Raw genomic sequence first — 15,300 nt, 5'->3', positions numbered from 1 at the left:
TTCGGAAAAGTAGAGCTTGTGAGTAGAAGATACAAGAAACTCAACGGCCGCTCTTTTGAATAATATATTTTACAATGGCTGTGATATGCATAACAAATTAGTTTATAAGGTGCTGCATACATTTTGAATTAAAATTCTTCCGATCGGAGGTGAACCAAGGAAACGGGAGTCCTATAAGTCAGTCAGCGGGCTGAGTTGGGATGGATACTTGGTGGTGGTACGGCGAACGCTTCGCGTACGAGTTCGACTCGCACTTCACCAGTTTGATGATGACCTAAGATGTATAAGTATATGCCTACCTCTCCTACCGCTTCATTCAAAGTAAAATTGTGTACGTACAATATCAAATAATTTATTGAAATAAAAATATATTAAGGCACGCTGAGCATTTAATTTTTTGGCATTCAGTGAGACTGACCCATTACGCACGGTTATGAAACGCTCTATCGGTTAAATTCTGCTCGAATCGACTAAGAGGGACTGCGGGGGTTTTTTTAGTTTTAGTAGTAGTATTTAGTGGCGAAGAATTCACTTCTGTAGTTATATATCATTGACTTTTTTTTTTCAAGATAATGACAAAGATGTTAGTTCTCCTGTTTGTGGCCGGGTGCTATTGTGAGAACACTACTTACACTACAAAGTATGATGGAGTCAACTTGGATGAGATCCTGGCCAGTGAAAGGCTGCTCTCCAGCTATGTGAAGTGCTTACTGGACAAAGGTCCCTGTACGCCAGATGGGAAAGAGTTAAAGAGTAATTATTATTACTAGATATTTTATGTATTTTTACAATATTGGCTTTGGTTTCAACAATACTTTTTGGAATTTGAAAGGAGTTCATTTAGCCTTTTTGAATCGGTTTAAGAAAATTGAGGGTTATAGCGTTATTTGAACCACTAAGATCTGATCACTGGTATGGTACTGTCCGGTACCTAAGCATCCCAATCGTATTTGGGCTTCTAAGGAGAAACAAAAATATCATACAAAAGAGGCTGATTTACAATAATATGATGACTCGATCTTGGTCCTTTTTAAATATGGTAATAATAATATAATACAATGTGATGAAATATTTAAACGTACAAATGATTTAAGTTTTCTTTAGTGTTCATTCCGCCAATAATTAAAAAAAAAAAAAAAAAAAAAAAAAAAAAAATTCGACACGTGTTTCGGATCCTCAGGACGGTTGTCTCGCCAAAATCTGGCACGAGACTACATTTGCATAATTATGGATTTCCGCAAAGTAACGCTATTGAATTAGCAATAAATATTTGAACGTAATAAAACACTCGTTCACTAAAATTTAAAGAAAAATATAGTACCTTTGGACTTTATAACGTTGAACAAACGTTAGATATTAATAATTAGACATATTATAATAATTTTATTGTAATTTTAAATGTTAGTTTTGTGATTTCAACTGAAAGAAGGCGCTTCGTACCAAAATATTTATTTACAATGTTATCTACTGGTCAAATTAAAAAATTGAAAACAGAATATTATATCCAATATTTTGCCCCCAAAGTAAAAGACTAGCAAAGGATATTGATGTGGTATTTGCGCAACAGTTTTCAAAAGAATCTCAAAACATGGCTTTATACAATTAAACTATTTGAACAGTATATCGAAATTGATTTAGGTATTTGTTGGCATCATAAAAAGTAGCAGTTGTGCACTTAGTAAAAATGTCGTTAGATATAATTTTATATTAGTAGTTAGAAATAAAAAAAATCCATATGTGGTAGCTTTTAATAGGCCTTATGTTTATTCACATATATATATAGAATAAAATAAAATATCTATGATACACGTAATAAAATAAAAGAAACATTGAGACAATGTATTTCAGAAAAATATACCCTTTTTTTTAAAAGTATATTTCAACTTGTTAACCATCAGGCCCAAAAGTCCAATTCTCCTTTCCTTTTTTAACGGCCAAACGCATGTACCTACATAGTCCTCCAAACCAGAGGAATAATAGGAGCGCCAGTAATTCAGAAAAATGTACGCACTTTTTTTTAAAGATACCAATGTCGTATCGTTCGGGAAACACCACGCAAGCATTCCATTGCTTGTTTGTACGTGGACGATGGTTTCTTGAAAATCGTACTGTAAATGAAAGTCACACATTTAGATAGTGATGATTTACAAGTTTGTGGCATGTCGAAAGTGGAATTGCGGCAGGAATCAGATTAAACAACTCTTCTTCACTCCCAGTAATACGGTGAAGACACATAATGAAGCGACACAAAACTAAAGATAAACCCCCTCATAATGGTCCGCTAACTTTAAACTGCCGCTTAGGAGTGTTTTCTCTCATTCTGACTTAGGTCAATAGAAGAAGATAGACTTAGAATTAGCAATGCTTTAAGTTAGCAGACTATTATGAATAAGGTGGAAAGTGTTTACTTATTTATTTATATTAGGGCTACTCGCAGCCATAGTACAGAGTTAAATGTAAATGTAAGGGCCACTTATGAGCCCTTATAGATGATCAACTTAAATCAACGCTTCCCACTTAAGTCTAGGTGTAACATTTATAGTTGTGTTACTACTTATATCTTTACACTGTCTTTAATTTCTCTTTAATGAACCGACGACCAAAACAATAGCATGATGTAAATCTAATCTTATCAGTGGAAATATGATTTAAACCATTCTTTTCTTTCAAACACTTACACAACTATTCTATTTAGTGCAGCAATAATAATGAAAGAATGAAAGCCTTTATTTGCAAACAATACATAACATTAACATGTTTGTTTACTGGCAGTTGTTTTACTCGCAAATTTTTCTTCGTTGTCCGCTTGTCTTCCAACATAGGCCTCCTCCAGATCCTTCCATATCTGTCTATCCATCTATCTAGTTCCACTCCAGGTTCCTGCTACATTTTTTAAATCATCTTCCCATCTGTTTATCTGTCTTCTTGACTATCCCTGCATGATCTGCCCAGCGCCATTTTAGTTTCTTATCACTAATTTCAATACTTTCTAGTTAAGTTTTCTTCCTTATGTTAGTTAGATTTATCTTATCTCATAATTTATTACTAAGCATACTACGTTCATTCATTCATTCATTAAATAATGAAAGAAATATAAGTAGACATTATACTAGTGTCGATACATTTTGCAGATAATTTGCCAGATGCAATAGAGAATGACTGTCAAAAGTGCAGTGAACGACAGCGGGTTGGAGCTGACAGGGTGATGCAGTACATCATAGACCATAGACCCGAAGACTGGGACGAATTGGAGAAAATGTAATATTTATATTTTTTTTATAATATATATGTAGAAGTTGACAAACTGACATGGTCGTGCATGATTCAATGGAGTCAAAACTCCATGGTGTCCATAGAAGTGGGAGAGTCACGCAGTCGTCTTTTGACGTCAGCACAATCGGGCCAGACTCGTCCGGGTTAATTACCACACTCGCACAGAATACCGGCGTGAAGTAGCGGCCTAGTGCCGCTATGTTTCGCATAGGTTAGTGTTGAGGACCGGAGGCCATTACCCCCCCATCCCAAACAAAGATTATGAAAGCGGTCCCTAAAGAGATAGTACCCCAGGAGGGTACCCGGCTCTACCAGAGTCGGAGAATCCCTCCCCGAGCACTCTAGCTCGGGCTGCCCTTCATATTCTGGGGAGGGCACAGTACCGCGCATGACCAAGGACAAACGAGGCAGTAACACCACGGCACCCCGCTCCACACTCAACGTGGACTTTTACAATATCAGGGGAATTCACTCCAACTTAAACGCCGTCCACCACCACCTTGAGACGGCGAAGCTGGCCTTGTGTTTCCTTACGGAGACGCAGATATCTCGACCTAGCGATACGTCATATTTAACGTACCCCGGGTACAAAATTGAGCACAATTTTTTGCCTCATGCCGGGTATGTGTGTACGTTAGGGAGGATATCTGCTGTCGCCGTCTCGGCAATTTTGAGGGTAGAGACCTGTCCACTCTCTGGCTCCGCGTAGATTTAGAGGACCGCGTCCGCACCTATGCGTGTGTCTACAGGTCCCATAGTGGTAACACAGAAACCGATCATCTCATGGGCTGCGTTCAAGCGGCAATTGACGACGTGCTTGCACAGATCCCCTCCGCTGAAATCGTAGTCTTGGGTGATTTCAACGGGCACAATGCCAAATGGCTTGGATCACGTACCACAGACTACGCAGGGCGATCTGTGCATAATTTTGCTTTGGCGTACGATCTGTCCCAATTGGTTGAGTCGCCAACGCGGCTCCCGGATGTGGATAGCCACATGCCGTCCTTATTAGATCTTCTGCTGACTACACATCCCGATTACCAGGTCATTGTCGACGCCCCTCTCGGAACGTCCGACCATTGCCTGGTCAGGAGTGTAGTGCCTATACGACGCCCACGTCACAGACCACTAGCGACCCGCCGCGTTTGGCACTACAAGTCAGCAGATTGGGATAGGATGCGTTCCTTTTTTGCATCCTACCCTTGGAGCAGGGTTTGTTTCCCTTCGGATGATCCTAAGGCCTGTGCCGTTGCAGTAGCCGATGTGATACTACAGGGCATGGATATTTTTATACCAAGCTCTGTAGTACCGATCGGTGGCAGATCACAGCCCTGGTTCGATGCGTCAGTTAAAGCAGCATCTGACTGCAAAAAACAGGCGAATCGAACTTGGGTTGCGGCGCTGGGCACAAAGGATCCGAACTGCATAGTTCTAAAGAGGAAATACAACCGTGCTTCCAGATTTTTTAAGCGGCAAATCGCCCGTGCAAAGTCAAACACGTCGTCAAAATCGGCAAGCAGCTTTCCAGTTACCCGACCGGAACACGCAAGTTCTGGTCGTTGTCGAAAGCTGCTCTTGGTAACTTCAGCCAGCCGTCCATGCCGCCGTTGCACATGAGGAATGACACCCTGGCCCATACGGCAAAAGAGAAAGCCGATCTCCTGTGCGCTCTTTTCGCTTCCAACTCGACTCTTGACGACAACGGAAAAACACCGCCGACCATCCCGCGGTGTCAGAGCTCTATGCCTGAAGTACAGTTCAGACAGAAAACTGTTAGGCGAGCTCTGTTTTCGTTGGACGTCAGGAAGTCGAGCGGGCCAGATGGCATTTCTCCAATCGTGCTTAGAACGTGTGCCCCTGAGTTGACGCCGGTGCTAACGCGTTTATTCCGGCACTCTTATTCCAAAGGCGTAGTCCCTGACTCATGGAAGTCAGCCCTTGTTCATCCGATCCAAAAAAAAGGAGACAGTTCGGATCCGGCAAACTACAGGCCTATTGCTATTACCTCCCTGCTCTCCAAAATCATGGAGAGCATAATTAGCCGTCAGCTCTTGGTATACCTAGAGGGTCACCAGTTGATCAACGACCGACAATACGGGTTTCGCCATGGTCGGTCGGCAGGTGATCTTCTGGTATAGCTAACACATAGATGGGCTGCGGCTATTGAAAGCAAGGGGGAAGGCCTGGCAGTTAGCCTGGATATAGCGAAGGCCTTTGATCGTGTATGGCATAAGGCGCTCCTCTCTAAACTTCCATCATTTGGGCTTCCCGAGAGCTTGTGCAAGTGGACCTCCAGTTTCCTCACTGGGCGCAGCATACAGGTCGTTGTCGACGGACATTGCTCGAACCTGTGTGCTATCTCCTACGCTGTTTCTTCTGCATATCAATGATATGTTGGACACCTCCAACATTCATTGCTATGCAGATGACAGCACTGGTGATGCCGTATACACGGGGCATGCACGTCTCTCTCGGGAAATCGTCGACCAGTGCCGGGAGAAACTTCGAGTCCTCTCTTGAGAAGGTCGCGGAATGGGGTAAATTGAACCTTGTCCAATTTAACCCCCAGAAGACTCAAGTTTGCGCGTTTACCACTAAAAAACCCCATTTGTCGCATCACCGCTCTTCGACAACACTTCCCTAAAAGCCTCGCCTAGTATCGGAATACTGGGTCTCGAAATCTCGAGCGATTGCCAATTCCGTGGCCATCTGGAGGGCAAAGCCAAATTGGCTTCAAAGAAACTGGGCGTCATTAATAGAGCACGGCAATACTTCAAGCCGGCCTACATTCTAGCGCTGTACAAAGCGCAGGTCCGGCCACACATGGAGTATTGCTGTCATCTCTGGTCTGGCGCACCCCAGTATCAGCTCGATCCATTTGACCGCGTGCAACGCAGAGCAGCGCGAATTGTCGGGGACCCAGTGCTCTGTGAACGGCTGGATCACTTGGCGTTGCGTAGAGACGTCGCTTCATTGTGTGTCTTCTACCGCATTTATCACGGGGAGTGTTCCGAAGAGCTGTTTTACCTAATTCCTGCCGCCGAATTCCACCTCTGCACGACACGCCACAAGTTAGGATATCATCCTCACCATCTGGATGTGTGGCGGTCCTCCACAGTGCGGTTTACAAGGAGCTTTCTTCCACGTACTACAAAGCTGTGGAATGAACTTCCTTGTGCGGTGTTTCCGGGACGATACGACATGGGTACCTTCAAAAAAAGCGCGTACACCTTCCTTAAAGGCCGGCAACGCTCCTGTGATTCCTCTGGTGTTGCAAGAGAGTATGGGCGGCGGTGATCACTTAACAACAGGTGACCCGTACGCTCGTTTGTCCTCCTATTCCATAAAAAAAAAAAAAATGGTGTTATTTTCTTTCATGTTTATTTTGTTACATAGTTCTTATGGCCACCTTCGTCATAAAACTTTGACATCTCTATCTTAATATTTCATCCAATTAGTGTGTATAATCTGTATATTATCTGAGTAATTCATTCTTATTCAAATATTTCTTTTTTAAATAGAATTTTTAAATAACTTCTTGAACCTGTATGCCAGTCATTCAAAAATAAGACGCAAAAAAAATCCAGTGGGATTCTTTTTTTAAATGAAATTTTGTCATTTATGCTATACATAGGCTGCAAATTCAAATTCAAATATTTTTATTCAAAATAGGATGTGAAATCACTTATTGAAAGTCAAAAAAACTACCACCCATTCCAAAGCGAATGCCTCAGGCCTGAGAAGAATGGGCGCAACAAACTCAGCGGGCTTTTTTTTTCATCAAAAATATGTTTTACAATTAAAGTAACATTTACAAAGTAACATTGTACAATTAAACTTATTATTTAATAGCCTGAGGGCGGTCGCTCATCAATAGGCATCATCAGTTTATGTCTGTTCCTGGTGTTAACATTATGGTTATGCACTAAAAGTATCTGGAATGGAATGTTTTCACTGTTCCTGTCATATTAAAATCTTTTTAATTGAAAACTCCTTGGTTTTAAAAATCGAATACCATTTATTTATTTAAAAAAAGATTCTCGGTCTTGTCACAAGGTCTTGTCAAACTTGTTTAGTCATTGAGAAAATGGAATTGACTCGAGAAAATTCTAGAGCGATGATGTATTATGACTTTCGAAGTGGTTTAACACAAAAACAGTGTGTTACCTGATGATTTCTGCATTTGGTGATGAAGCCCTATCCAAAACCACAATTTATCGCTGGTTTGCTGAATTTCAACGTGGACGTGTCAAGCTCAGTGATGATCCCCGTCAAGGTCGTCCAAAAACTGCAGTCACCAAAGAAAACGTTGATGCTGTCATAATAAGAAAACGGCCATTTTGGAGACCCCATCTTCCGAATGGAATGGTTGCTTCAATGATTGGTTCCATCGTATGGAAAAATGTGTCATATTTCGCGGAGAATACTTCGAATAGCAATAAATACATTTTTAAATAGTTATGTTGTGTCACTTCCTTGATTCCCAAAATTTTCAGTGCCGCCCTCGTAGTAACCACATAAACTTTTTTAACAACTCTTTTAAACTTCGTTACACGTTTGTTTTCTACATTTTTGGGATCATACCATGTCGTACATCGACTAACTAAAGACTTGCTAACTCGACTTAACCGAGTAGTAGGCATAACATGATTGTTTGTTTCTGTGGCTAAAATTATGATCATCATAGTTTCTAGAAAATTTGTAGATGTGCAACCGTTTTGATAATAATATATGTTTTAATTTTTTTCTTTTTCTCTCTCTTTTCTGTGGCACAAAGATGGTAAACTAAATCGGCGAAGGACCTATTACTATGTAAATAACCAAAAACTAATCGACTAGTGTCGTATCTATATCATTTATCGTATTAAATGTCTAGTATTTTTAATCTATTAACCAATCAAATAGAACACCTGGGGCGTCCAGAGCATGTATGAAATTATTTTATTTTCATTGTCCATTAAGCACATTCTTCACCTAGGTTTTCTACACAACTCCTAGGTACATACCTACCTGTTGGTCAGCCGGCAATGTGAACACAATAATGCTTGAACAGATTGCAGAACTGCTGACAGAAAAAGGCGCAAGTGTGATATATGAGTACCTATACAAAGTATGTTCACACACAATCACGCTCAAAAATTGTCTGAAACAAAACTCTGCCTACGTATCTAGATAGACTCTTTGTTCAGTTGTGTTTTGACTGCGCTACGCTAATGCTAATACAACGCCACGCAATGAAAAAGTGTTAAATGAAAAACTGTCCAATATGTCCATATCTACACTTAAAACGGATGGAGTGACGTATTTCAGGTAAGTGCCACTTTAAATAAACAAAATTGTGGAACTAACTTGACGATTTCAATCATTTTGCTAAATAATTATGTTACAAAAATTTCTTGCCTTTCTAGAGTTGTAATAATAACTGTGTGTGTTAATTTGAATGAATGTTTTAATGTTATATGTTTAAGTTAATCTTAAAGTATATACAACGCCGCCGCTCGGACATTATTTGACGACCTTTTAATACGAAATTTTTATTTATTTTATTTTGTGTTGATGAACAAGAACCTTCAATATTGAAAGATGAAGTACGTGCTGCAGTCCTGCGTCTTAAGAGCAATAAGGCCGTGGGAGTTGATGACTTGCCTATAGAAGTTTTTAAGGCCATGGGAGAAACGGGGGTTGAGGTCTTACACACCATCTGCTGCAAAATTTGGGAAACAGGGTGTTGGCCAATAGAATGGTCACATTCCTTATTCATTCCGCTGCATAAGAAAGGCTCTACGAAAAAATGCAATAACTATAGACTGATTTCTCTTATATCCCATGCCAGCAAGATACTACTCCACATCTTGAATACAAGACTTCAGGTCTATTTGTCACATCAAATCGCCGAACAAGCTGGTTTCGTTAAAGGTCACACGAGAGCAAATACTTGTGATCCGTCAAATCATAGAGTAAGCTAGGGAGTTCAATACCCCTCTATACATCTGCTTTGTTGATTTTCGGAAAGCATTTGATACTGTTAAATGGACAAACTTTGGCACGTACTATCACAAATGGGAGTACCTCTGCATTTGATACAACTCGTCAAAAGATTATACATAGATGGTACAGCAGCTGTTCGGGTGGACGAAATAGACTCGACAAATTTCAAAACAGAGGGTGGCGTTCGACAGGGGTGTATCCTTTCACCTTTACTATTTAACATTTACACCGAGCACATAATGCGGATTGTTCTCGAGGACTGGGATAAAGGCATATCTGTCGGAGGGCGCAAAATTTGTAATCTCAGATATGCGGACGACACTACACTACTTGCCCAATCAAAGGAGGATATTGAAGAACTACTAACACGTTTGGAAATAACCAGCTTTGAATTCGGACTGGCCATCAACAGAGTTAAAACCAAGATGATGATAGTAGACCGCGTAAATAACAACAGGGTAGAATTTCAACACATTGCCAACTGTGAGGTGGTGCCAACCTACACCTATCTTGGTTCTACTATCTCCAAAACCGGAGGTTGCGAGCTGGAAATCCGAAGGCGATGTGCTATAACCAGACCTGCGGTAGAGAAGCTCAATAAGATCTGGAAGGACAGAAGGATCACCAAAACCACCAAGGTTCGACTTATGAGGTGTCTTGTGTTTCCAATCTTCCTCTACGGGGCTGAAACCTGGTCCCCTAGACTTCAAGACCGCCGCAAAATTGATGCCTTAGAGATGTGGTGTTGGAGACGACTCCTGACGATCCCTTGGACGGCTTTCCGAACCAACAATTCCATCTTAAAAGAACTGAAGATAAAAGAAAGGCTATCGTCGACTGTGCAACTACGAATTCTGAAGTTCTTTGGTCACATCTCCAGAAATGAAGGATCGTTTGAGCGGTTGATAGTGCAGGGCAAGGTGGAGGAAAAAGAGCGAGAGGACGCTCACCCACACGATGGACGGACCTTATCAAAACAGTGACCCAGACACCTATTGTGGAGTGCTCCCGCAATGCTGCAAACCGTCAAAAGTGGAGGAGCATCGCGAGGGAGGCAGTGCGACCCATAACTGTGGAGACCAACGGCGACTAATGTTGCGTCATCTTGGCAACCACGACCACTCTGACAAGAGTGAATGATTGAGAAGAAGAAGAATCAAAGCTTATTACTCAACTTATCAAGACTACTTACTACCCAAGAGTTTATTGATTAGCGATCTATGTTCATATCATCATTCAATAGTATAATAATTATGTTTTCTATTTTTATTTCTAGGTACAACGAAGACGGAAGCTACAAAAAGAAGTACCTGGAAAGAAAAGAAGCCTTCAAATCTTCTCTGGAAATAAAAAAATTATTATAATAATTATAAAATACGAAAGAATAAATAGTTATAGTAGATTTTATAATGTATTTTAGTTATATCGTATTAATTTATATTATATTATATTAAATTATCGGAAAAAACGTAAAAATATTTAAGTAACAAGTGATAAGAGGCGGTGCGGTGGAAATCAACTATCAACACGCTGGCTGGTGATTTATACCTAGGTTACACTGAAAATGTTTAGATAATGGAAAACGGCTTAATGTATAAAGTTGCCAATACTTTTATTGATTTTAGAAGTAATCTCCGTTCCTCTCTACACATCGTCGCATTCGGTGGAACTTCTGAGAAAAGCAGTGGGCCCATTTTTCCTTAGGGGTCTCTTCTATGGCATTTTCGTACGCTTTCACCGCATCTTCAGGGCTTGTAAAGCGAATACCTCGATTTATATATACATATTTATTTAATATTATCTTTAGTTCTTGGGAATAAATAAAGGTCAGGACTGTATTGTGGATGACTCATTATCTTGACCCGGTGCTCTGTGAACGGCTGGATCACTTGGCGTTGCGTAGTGAAATCGCTTCATTGTGTGTCCTCTACCGCATTTATCATTGGGAGTGTTTCGAAGAGCTGTTTCACCTGTTTCCTGCCGCCGAATTCACAACCACCTTCGCACAAAACGCCACAAGTTAGGATATCATCCCCACCATCTGGATGTGTGGCGTTCCTCCACAGTGCGGTTTTCAAGGAGCTTTCTTCCACGTTCTACAAAGCTGTGGAATGAACTTCCTTGTGCAGTATTTCCGGGACGATACGACATGGGTACCTTCAAAAAAATTGCGTACACGTGGTGAAGGAGGACCCTGCTTCGAGGGCGCTGCTGTCGAATTTTTTCCAAGACAACAGGCAAACAGTGATTGACATAACAGTCTGCAGTAACTGTCCTTCCATCTTCTAGCACAACTATCGCGAAATGACCTTTCCGACCAAAGAATGAGGCAATCACTTTTTTCCTTGACTTCTTCCTTTCTTTACTTTAGTTGGCCGATCCTCGAAAGGAAACACCCACTGAGGTGATTGTCTTACGGTTTCGGGTTCGTAGCAATATATGTAGTTTTCATCACCTGTGACGATGTCAAATACAGCATTTAAGTCACCGCCGTTGAACGTATCTAACATTTGGCGACACCAGTACATGCGAAGGTGTTTCTGGTCGCTGGTTAAAGTATGGGGACTCCATCTGGTACAAAGCTTCTTGACGCCTAAATGTTCTTGTAATATTTTTTGAACTTGACTCATACCAATGCCTAGGTTTGCCCGTATATGCTGATAGGTCAGTTCTTATCTTCCTCTATCATGCGTCACACAGCACTGATGTTATCTTCAGTAGTCGCTGTTAAAGGACGTCTCTCACGCGGATCATCATTGAGATTGCTACGTCCACGCTTAAACTCTTTAAACCAATTGTAAATAGTGGAACAAGATGGGGCTTCATTAAGAAATGCAAATCGCAGCCTATCATAGCTTTCTTGTTGAGTAAACCCACAACGAAAGTCATAATAAATTTCTCGCGTTAGGTTCATTTTCACGTGAAACAAGAGTTTTATATTTACCGCCAATTCAACAATAATTGACAAATGAATGCAATATACTACATAAGGTTACCAAAGAGTTCTAAAATTGAAATTAAAAAAAAAGGTTTTCATTAGCAATGTTCAACTGGCCAGTTCTAAACATTTTCAGTGTTACCCGCGTACGTGAGAGATTTTTTTTACCTAATCAATAAAGTTTACGTGTGTCTTATAGATTCGATGTTGGCGGAACTATGAACAAAAACTATCGATTGTTGATTTGTTCGTAAATTCGATGTCGACATAAAACCTGGGTAAATTACCGTTAGTATGAAAAATGTTTTATTTTCTGGGCCAATATGAAGTAATGGCAGTACCTACGGCGTTCAAAAGTCTAACACAATAACCGCTTGCACATAACTGTTTGACGGCAGAAAAAAGTTCCTCTGTGATACATGCCTAGTCATCATCCTGTGTAAGGAAACATGCTACTGGTAGAAGCCTCCCACTTGTTTTTCAATTTCGTCTATATTATTACCAATAAGGGTAATAATGACAGCCTCTATAGGGAATCAAAACAACACTAACGATAATGAGAATATTTTATTTTATTAACATTTTCCACAGAGGTTACTGAAACAGAGACTATCGCATAAACAACTTTATTCAATTAATTTTCTCTACCACGTATCTCTTCACTCTAATTTTTACTCCAGGCAGGCTGTATCTGTTTCTGCTGTTTTCTATAATTTTTTCTTCTCCTATCTTCCTATATCTATGTCTTTCTTGTTTTGGTGGTGTTTTTGGTGGTAGAATCTGTAAAGTAGATCTGAAAAGAAATGTTTATGTATACGTGTTTTATTAGTTTGAAGTGTATGAATGTAACGCAATGTTCAATCGTTATTTATACCTTGAAAATATTCAATTTCCTTCTAAATTTACACATGTGTCAAGCAGCCATTGCAACACAATAGATATTTTCATAACTTTACCCTTATAACCTTATCGGGATCATCAGGATAATAAAACAATGTTGACACAGATAAATATAAAATAAATTTTAAATTTAGGTTGTTAACTCTAAGTGTTCAAAAAGAGTTTGTAGTTTTCGCAGACCTCTCTCGATGTTTACCTGACACTCTCTAAGGAATTCTGAAGAGACCGAAGCAGGTGGAAATCTAACAGGTGCAATGTGCTATATATATACATTTTCATCTCCAAGCCATTTTTTTTTTAATTTTTGCTGAGCGGCCAAATATGTGTTCCAGCGTTATCCTGATCTGAGAACACCCTTTCTTTTGAGCAGTTCCGACCGCATGCTCTCAACTTCTTGCCTCAAATCTCATCAGATGTTGGCAGTAGAGATCTGAATGAGTGGTTCTGTCCGGCGGTAAAAGCTCATAATGATCAATGCACTTCCAATCGAGTTTTGCCAGTCTCCAGAGATATCTTCCATTGCATCTATTGTTTCCTCTAGGTCTTTTGGACCCTAGAGGCAGCAGATTATACAATCTAAATAATTCAGAAAGGATAGATTCAGAAGCTAGCATCAGATCGGATGCTTACTTTTTTACCCCCTGTTACTAGTACATATATCATCAAAAATCACATGAATTACCTCACAAATTATCCTAGAATCCTTTGCACCTTTTCAAGGCTGTCATACCTTGTGAGGAACATTTTCCAAGCAACTGGATCATGTGCCATCATCGACGCGACCACCTTTCCCGCACTTTCTCTTTGTTCTGCTGTGCATTTCGCACACTCATCTTTCAATGCGGATATAAGGATATCTGCAAAGATATAATTTTATAAAAATTTGAAATTTTTATATATTAAAATATTATTAGTGTTAATTCTGCTAAGTTTTTATGGTCTACATGCAAAATGCAAGTACGGCCTAGACTTTGCGGCTCTGCCAACTCCAGCTAAAATCTCGACTATTCGACCTGGATAGTTGGTAATATAAAACCCTGTTGAAACCAATTCGACAAGCATTTTCTCTACACGAGATATCTTCAGGAACTGTTGACTTGTTGAACTCTCGAGAGTCAAGGAGCCGATTCTTCGGTGGAGGACGCGTTTAGCCCCGTTTAGGCAGGTGGCCCTTTTTGCATATAGACTAACAAAACTTTGAGGAATGAACACTAAAATAATATTTATTCATAAAACATTTCATAGCATTTTTATTAGTAGTAGCATAGATTTACTCTTATATATATTCTTTAAGATTCTACCGATACAATAAAATATAATTTCTTGATTTAACCTAGACCTTTGCGCACATTTTATTCACTTCAAAAATAAAAAACTAGTTTAGGTAAAAGAAAAAGGGAGAGGTTAAACTTCTTTTTTTCTTTGAGATTCCTTTGGTGAATAAGCAGTGTGATCAAATCAAAAACTATTCCATCGTGTTACTTACTTTTCGTTTCTCGCATTGGCTTTGAACAATATTTGTCAACCGACATCAAGCATTTAACATCTGCAGCAGGTAATGGTGGCATAGCCTCGTTCAAATCTATTTTACTCTTGAGAGCATTCATTTTATCATCAGTACTCACAACTTCGTTAATCACCGCGAGATCTTCATCACCGTAGACTACATGGTAGCCAATACTTTGTACACCTTCACTGACATATCTATCTATACCAGCTGCAGTCATTTCTGATCTGCAGTTTATGAAGAAAACAGTTAATAATACGATTCTAGTCAACATGTTCTTTTGAAGTCACTAACGAAAGTAATGAGACAAGCTGGGTATAAACATTGTGCTTGTTGCGTGATTTATTGTCGACAAGCTACCTTCGATAAATAACTATCAGAATTTTCAGGTACTGTGAACATTTTAAATTTATTGATTGTTGGTTTCCTTATAAAATTTTTATTCGAAATGATGCAGTTTAAAGTTCTCAAACAAACAGCTATAATTTTATGTTATAATTTCTTCTGCGTGCTAGTGATATCTTAGATGCTTTCAACATGCAACATCACAGAGTTGATAAACCTACCGGAGATGCCGTATACAGCAGCCATGCAGATCTCTCGGGAAATCGTTGACCAGTGCCGTTAAAAATTTGCATCTTCTTTCGAACCTCGCTCGAGAAAGACACGAAATAGGATAAAATTAACCTTCTTC

The 15,300-nt window shown here is 39.7% G+C and overlaps 2 protein-coding genes across 2 annotated transcripts; one reads left to right on the top strand and one right to left on the bottom strand.

Annotated features, from left to right (window-relative positions):
* Positions 1 to 572: 572 nt before the first annotated feature.
* LOC126976888 (ejaculatory bulb-specific protein 3-like) lies at positions 573 to 10,648 on the top strand. The gene is made up of 3 exons (XM_050825525.1): positions 573 to 753; positions 3,132 to 3,258; positions 10,538 to 10,648. The coding sequence occupies exons 1-3, from the start codon at positions 573 to 575 to the stop codon at positions 10,623 to 10,625; spliced, it is 396 nt and encodes a 131-aa protein (XP_050681482.1). The 3' UTR covers positions 10,626 to 10,648.
* Positions 10,649 to 12,747: 2,099 nt separating this feature from the next.
* On the bottom strand, positions 12,748 to 14,931 carry LOC126976882 (uncharacterized). Its single transcript, XM_050825518.1, has 3 exons — positions 14,586 to 14,931; positions 13,830 to 13,956; positions 12,748 to 12,992 (listed from the first exon to the last, which is right to left on the bottom strand). The coding sequence occupies exons 1-3, from the start codon at positions 14,878 to 14,880 to the stop codon at positions 12,830 to 12,832; spliced, it is 585 nt and encodes a 194-aa protein (XP_050681475.1). The 5' UTR covers positions 14,881 to 14,931; the 3' UTR covers positions 12,748 to 12,829.
* Between the last annotated feature and the right edge of the window lie 369 nt (positions 14,932 to 15,300).

This window comes from Leptidea sinapis, chromosome 42 (assembly GCF_905404315.1).
Source record: "Leptidea sinapis chromosome 42, ilLepSina1.1, whole genome shotgun sequence".
NCBI classification, from domain to species: domain Eukaryota; kingdom Metazoa; phylum Arthropoda; class Insecta; order Lepidoptera; family Pieridae; genus Leptidea; species Leptidea sinapis.
Note: the sequence above shows the minus strand (reverse complement) of the source record. Positions and strands in the feature narration are given on the sequence as shown.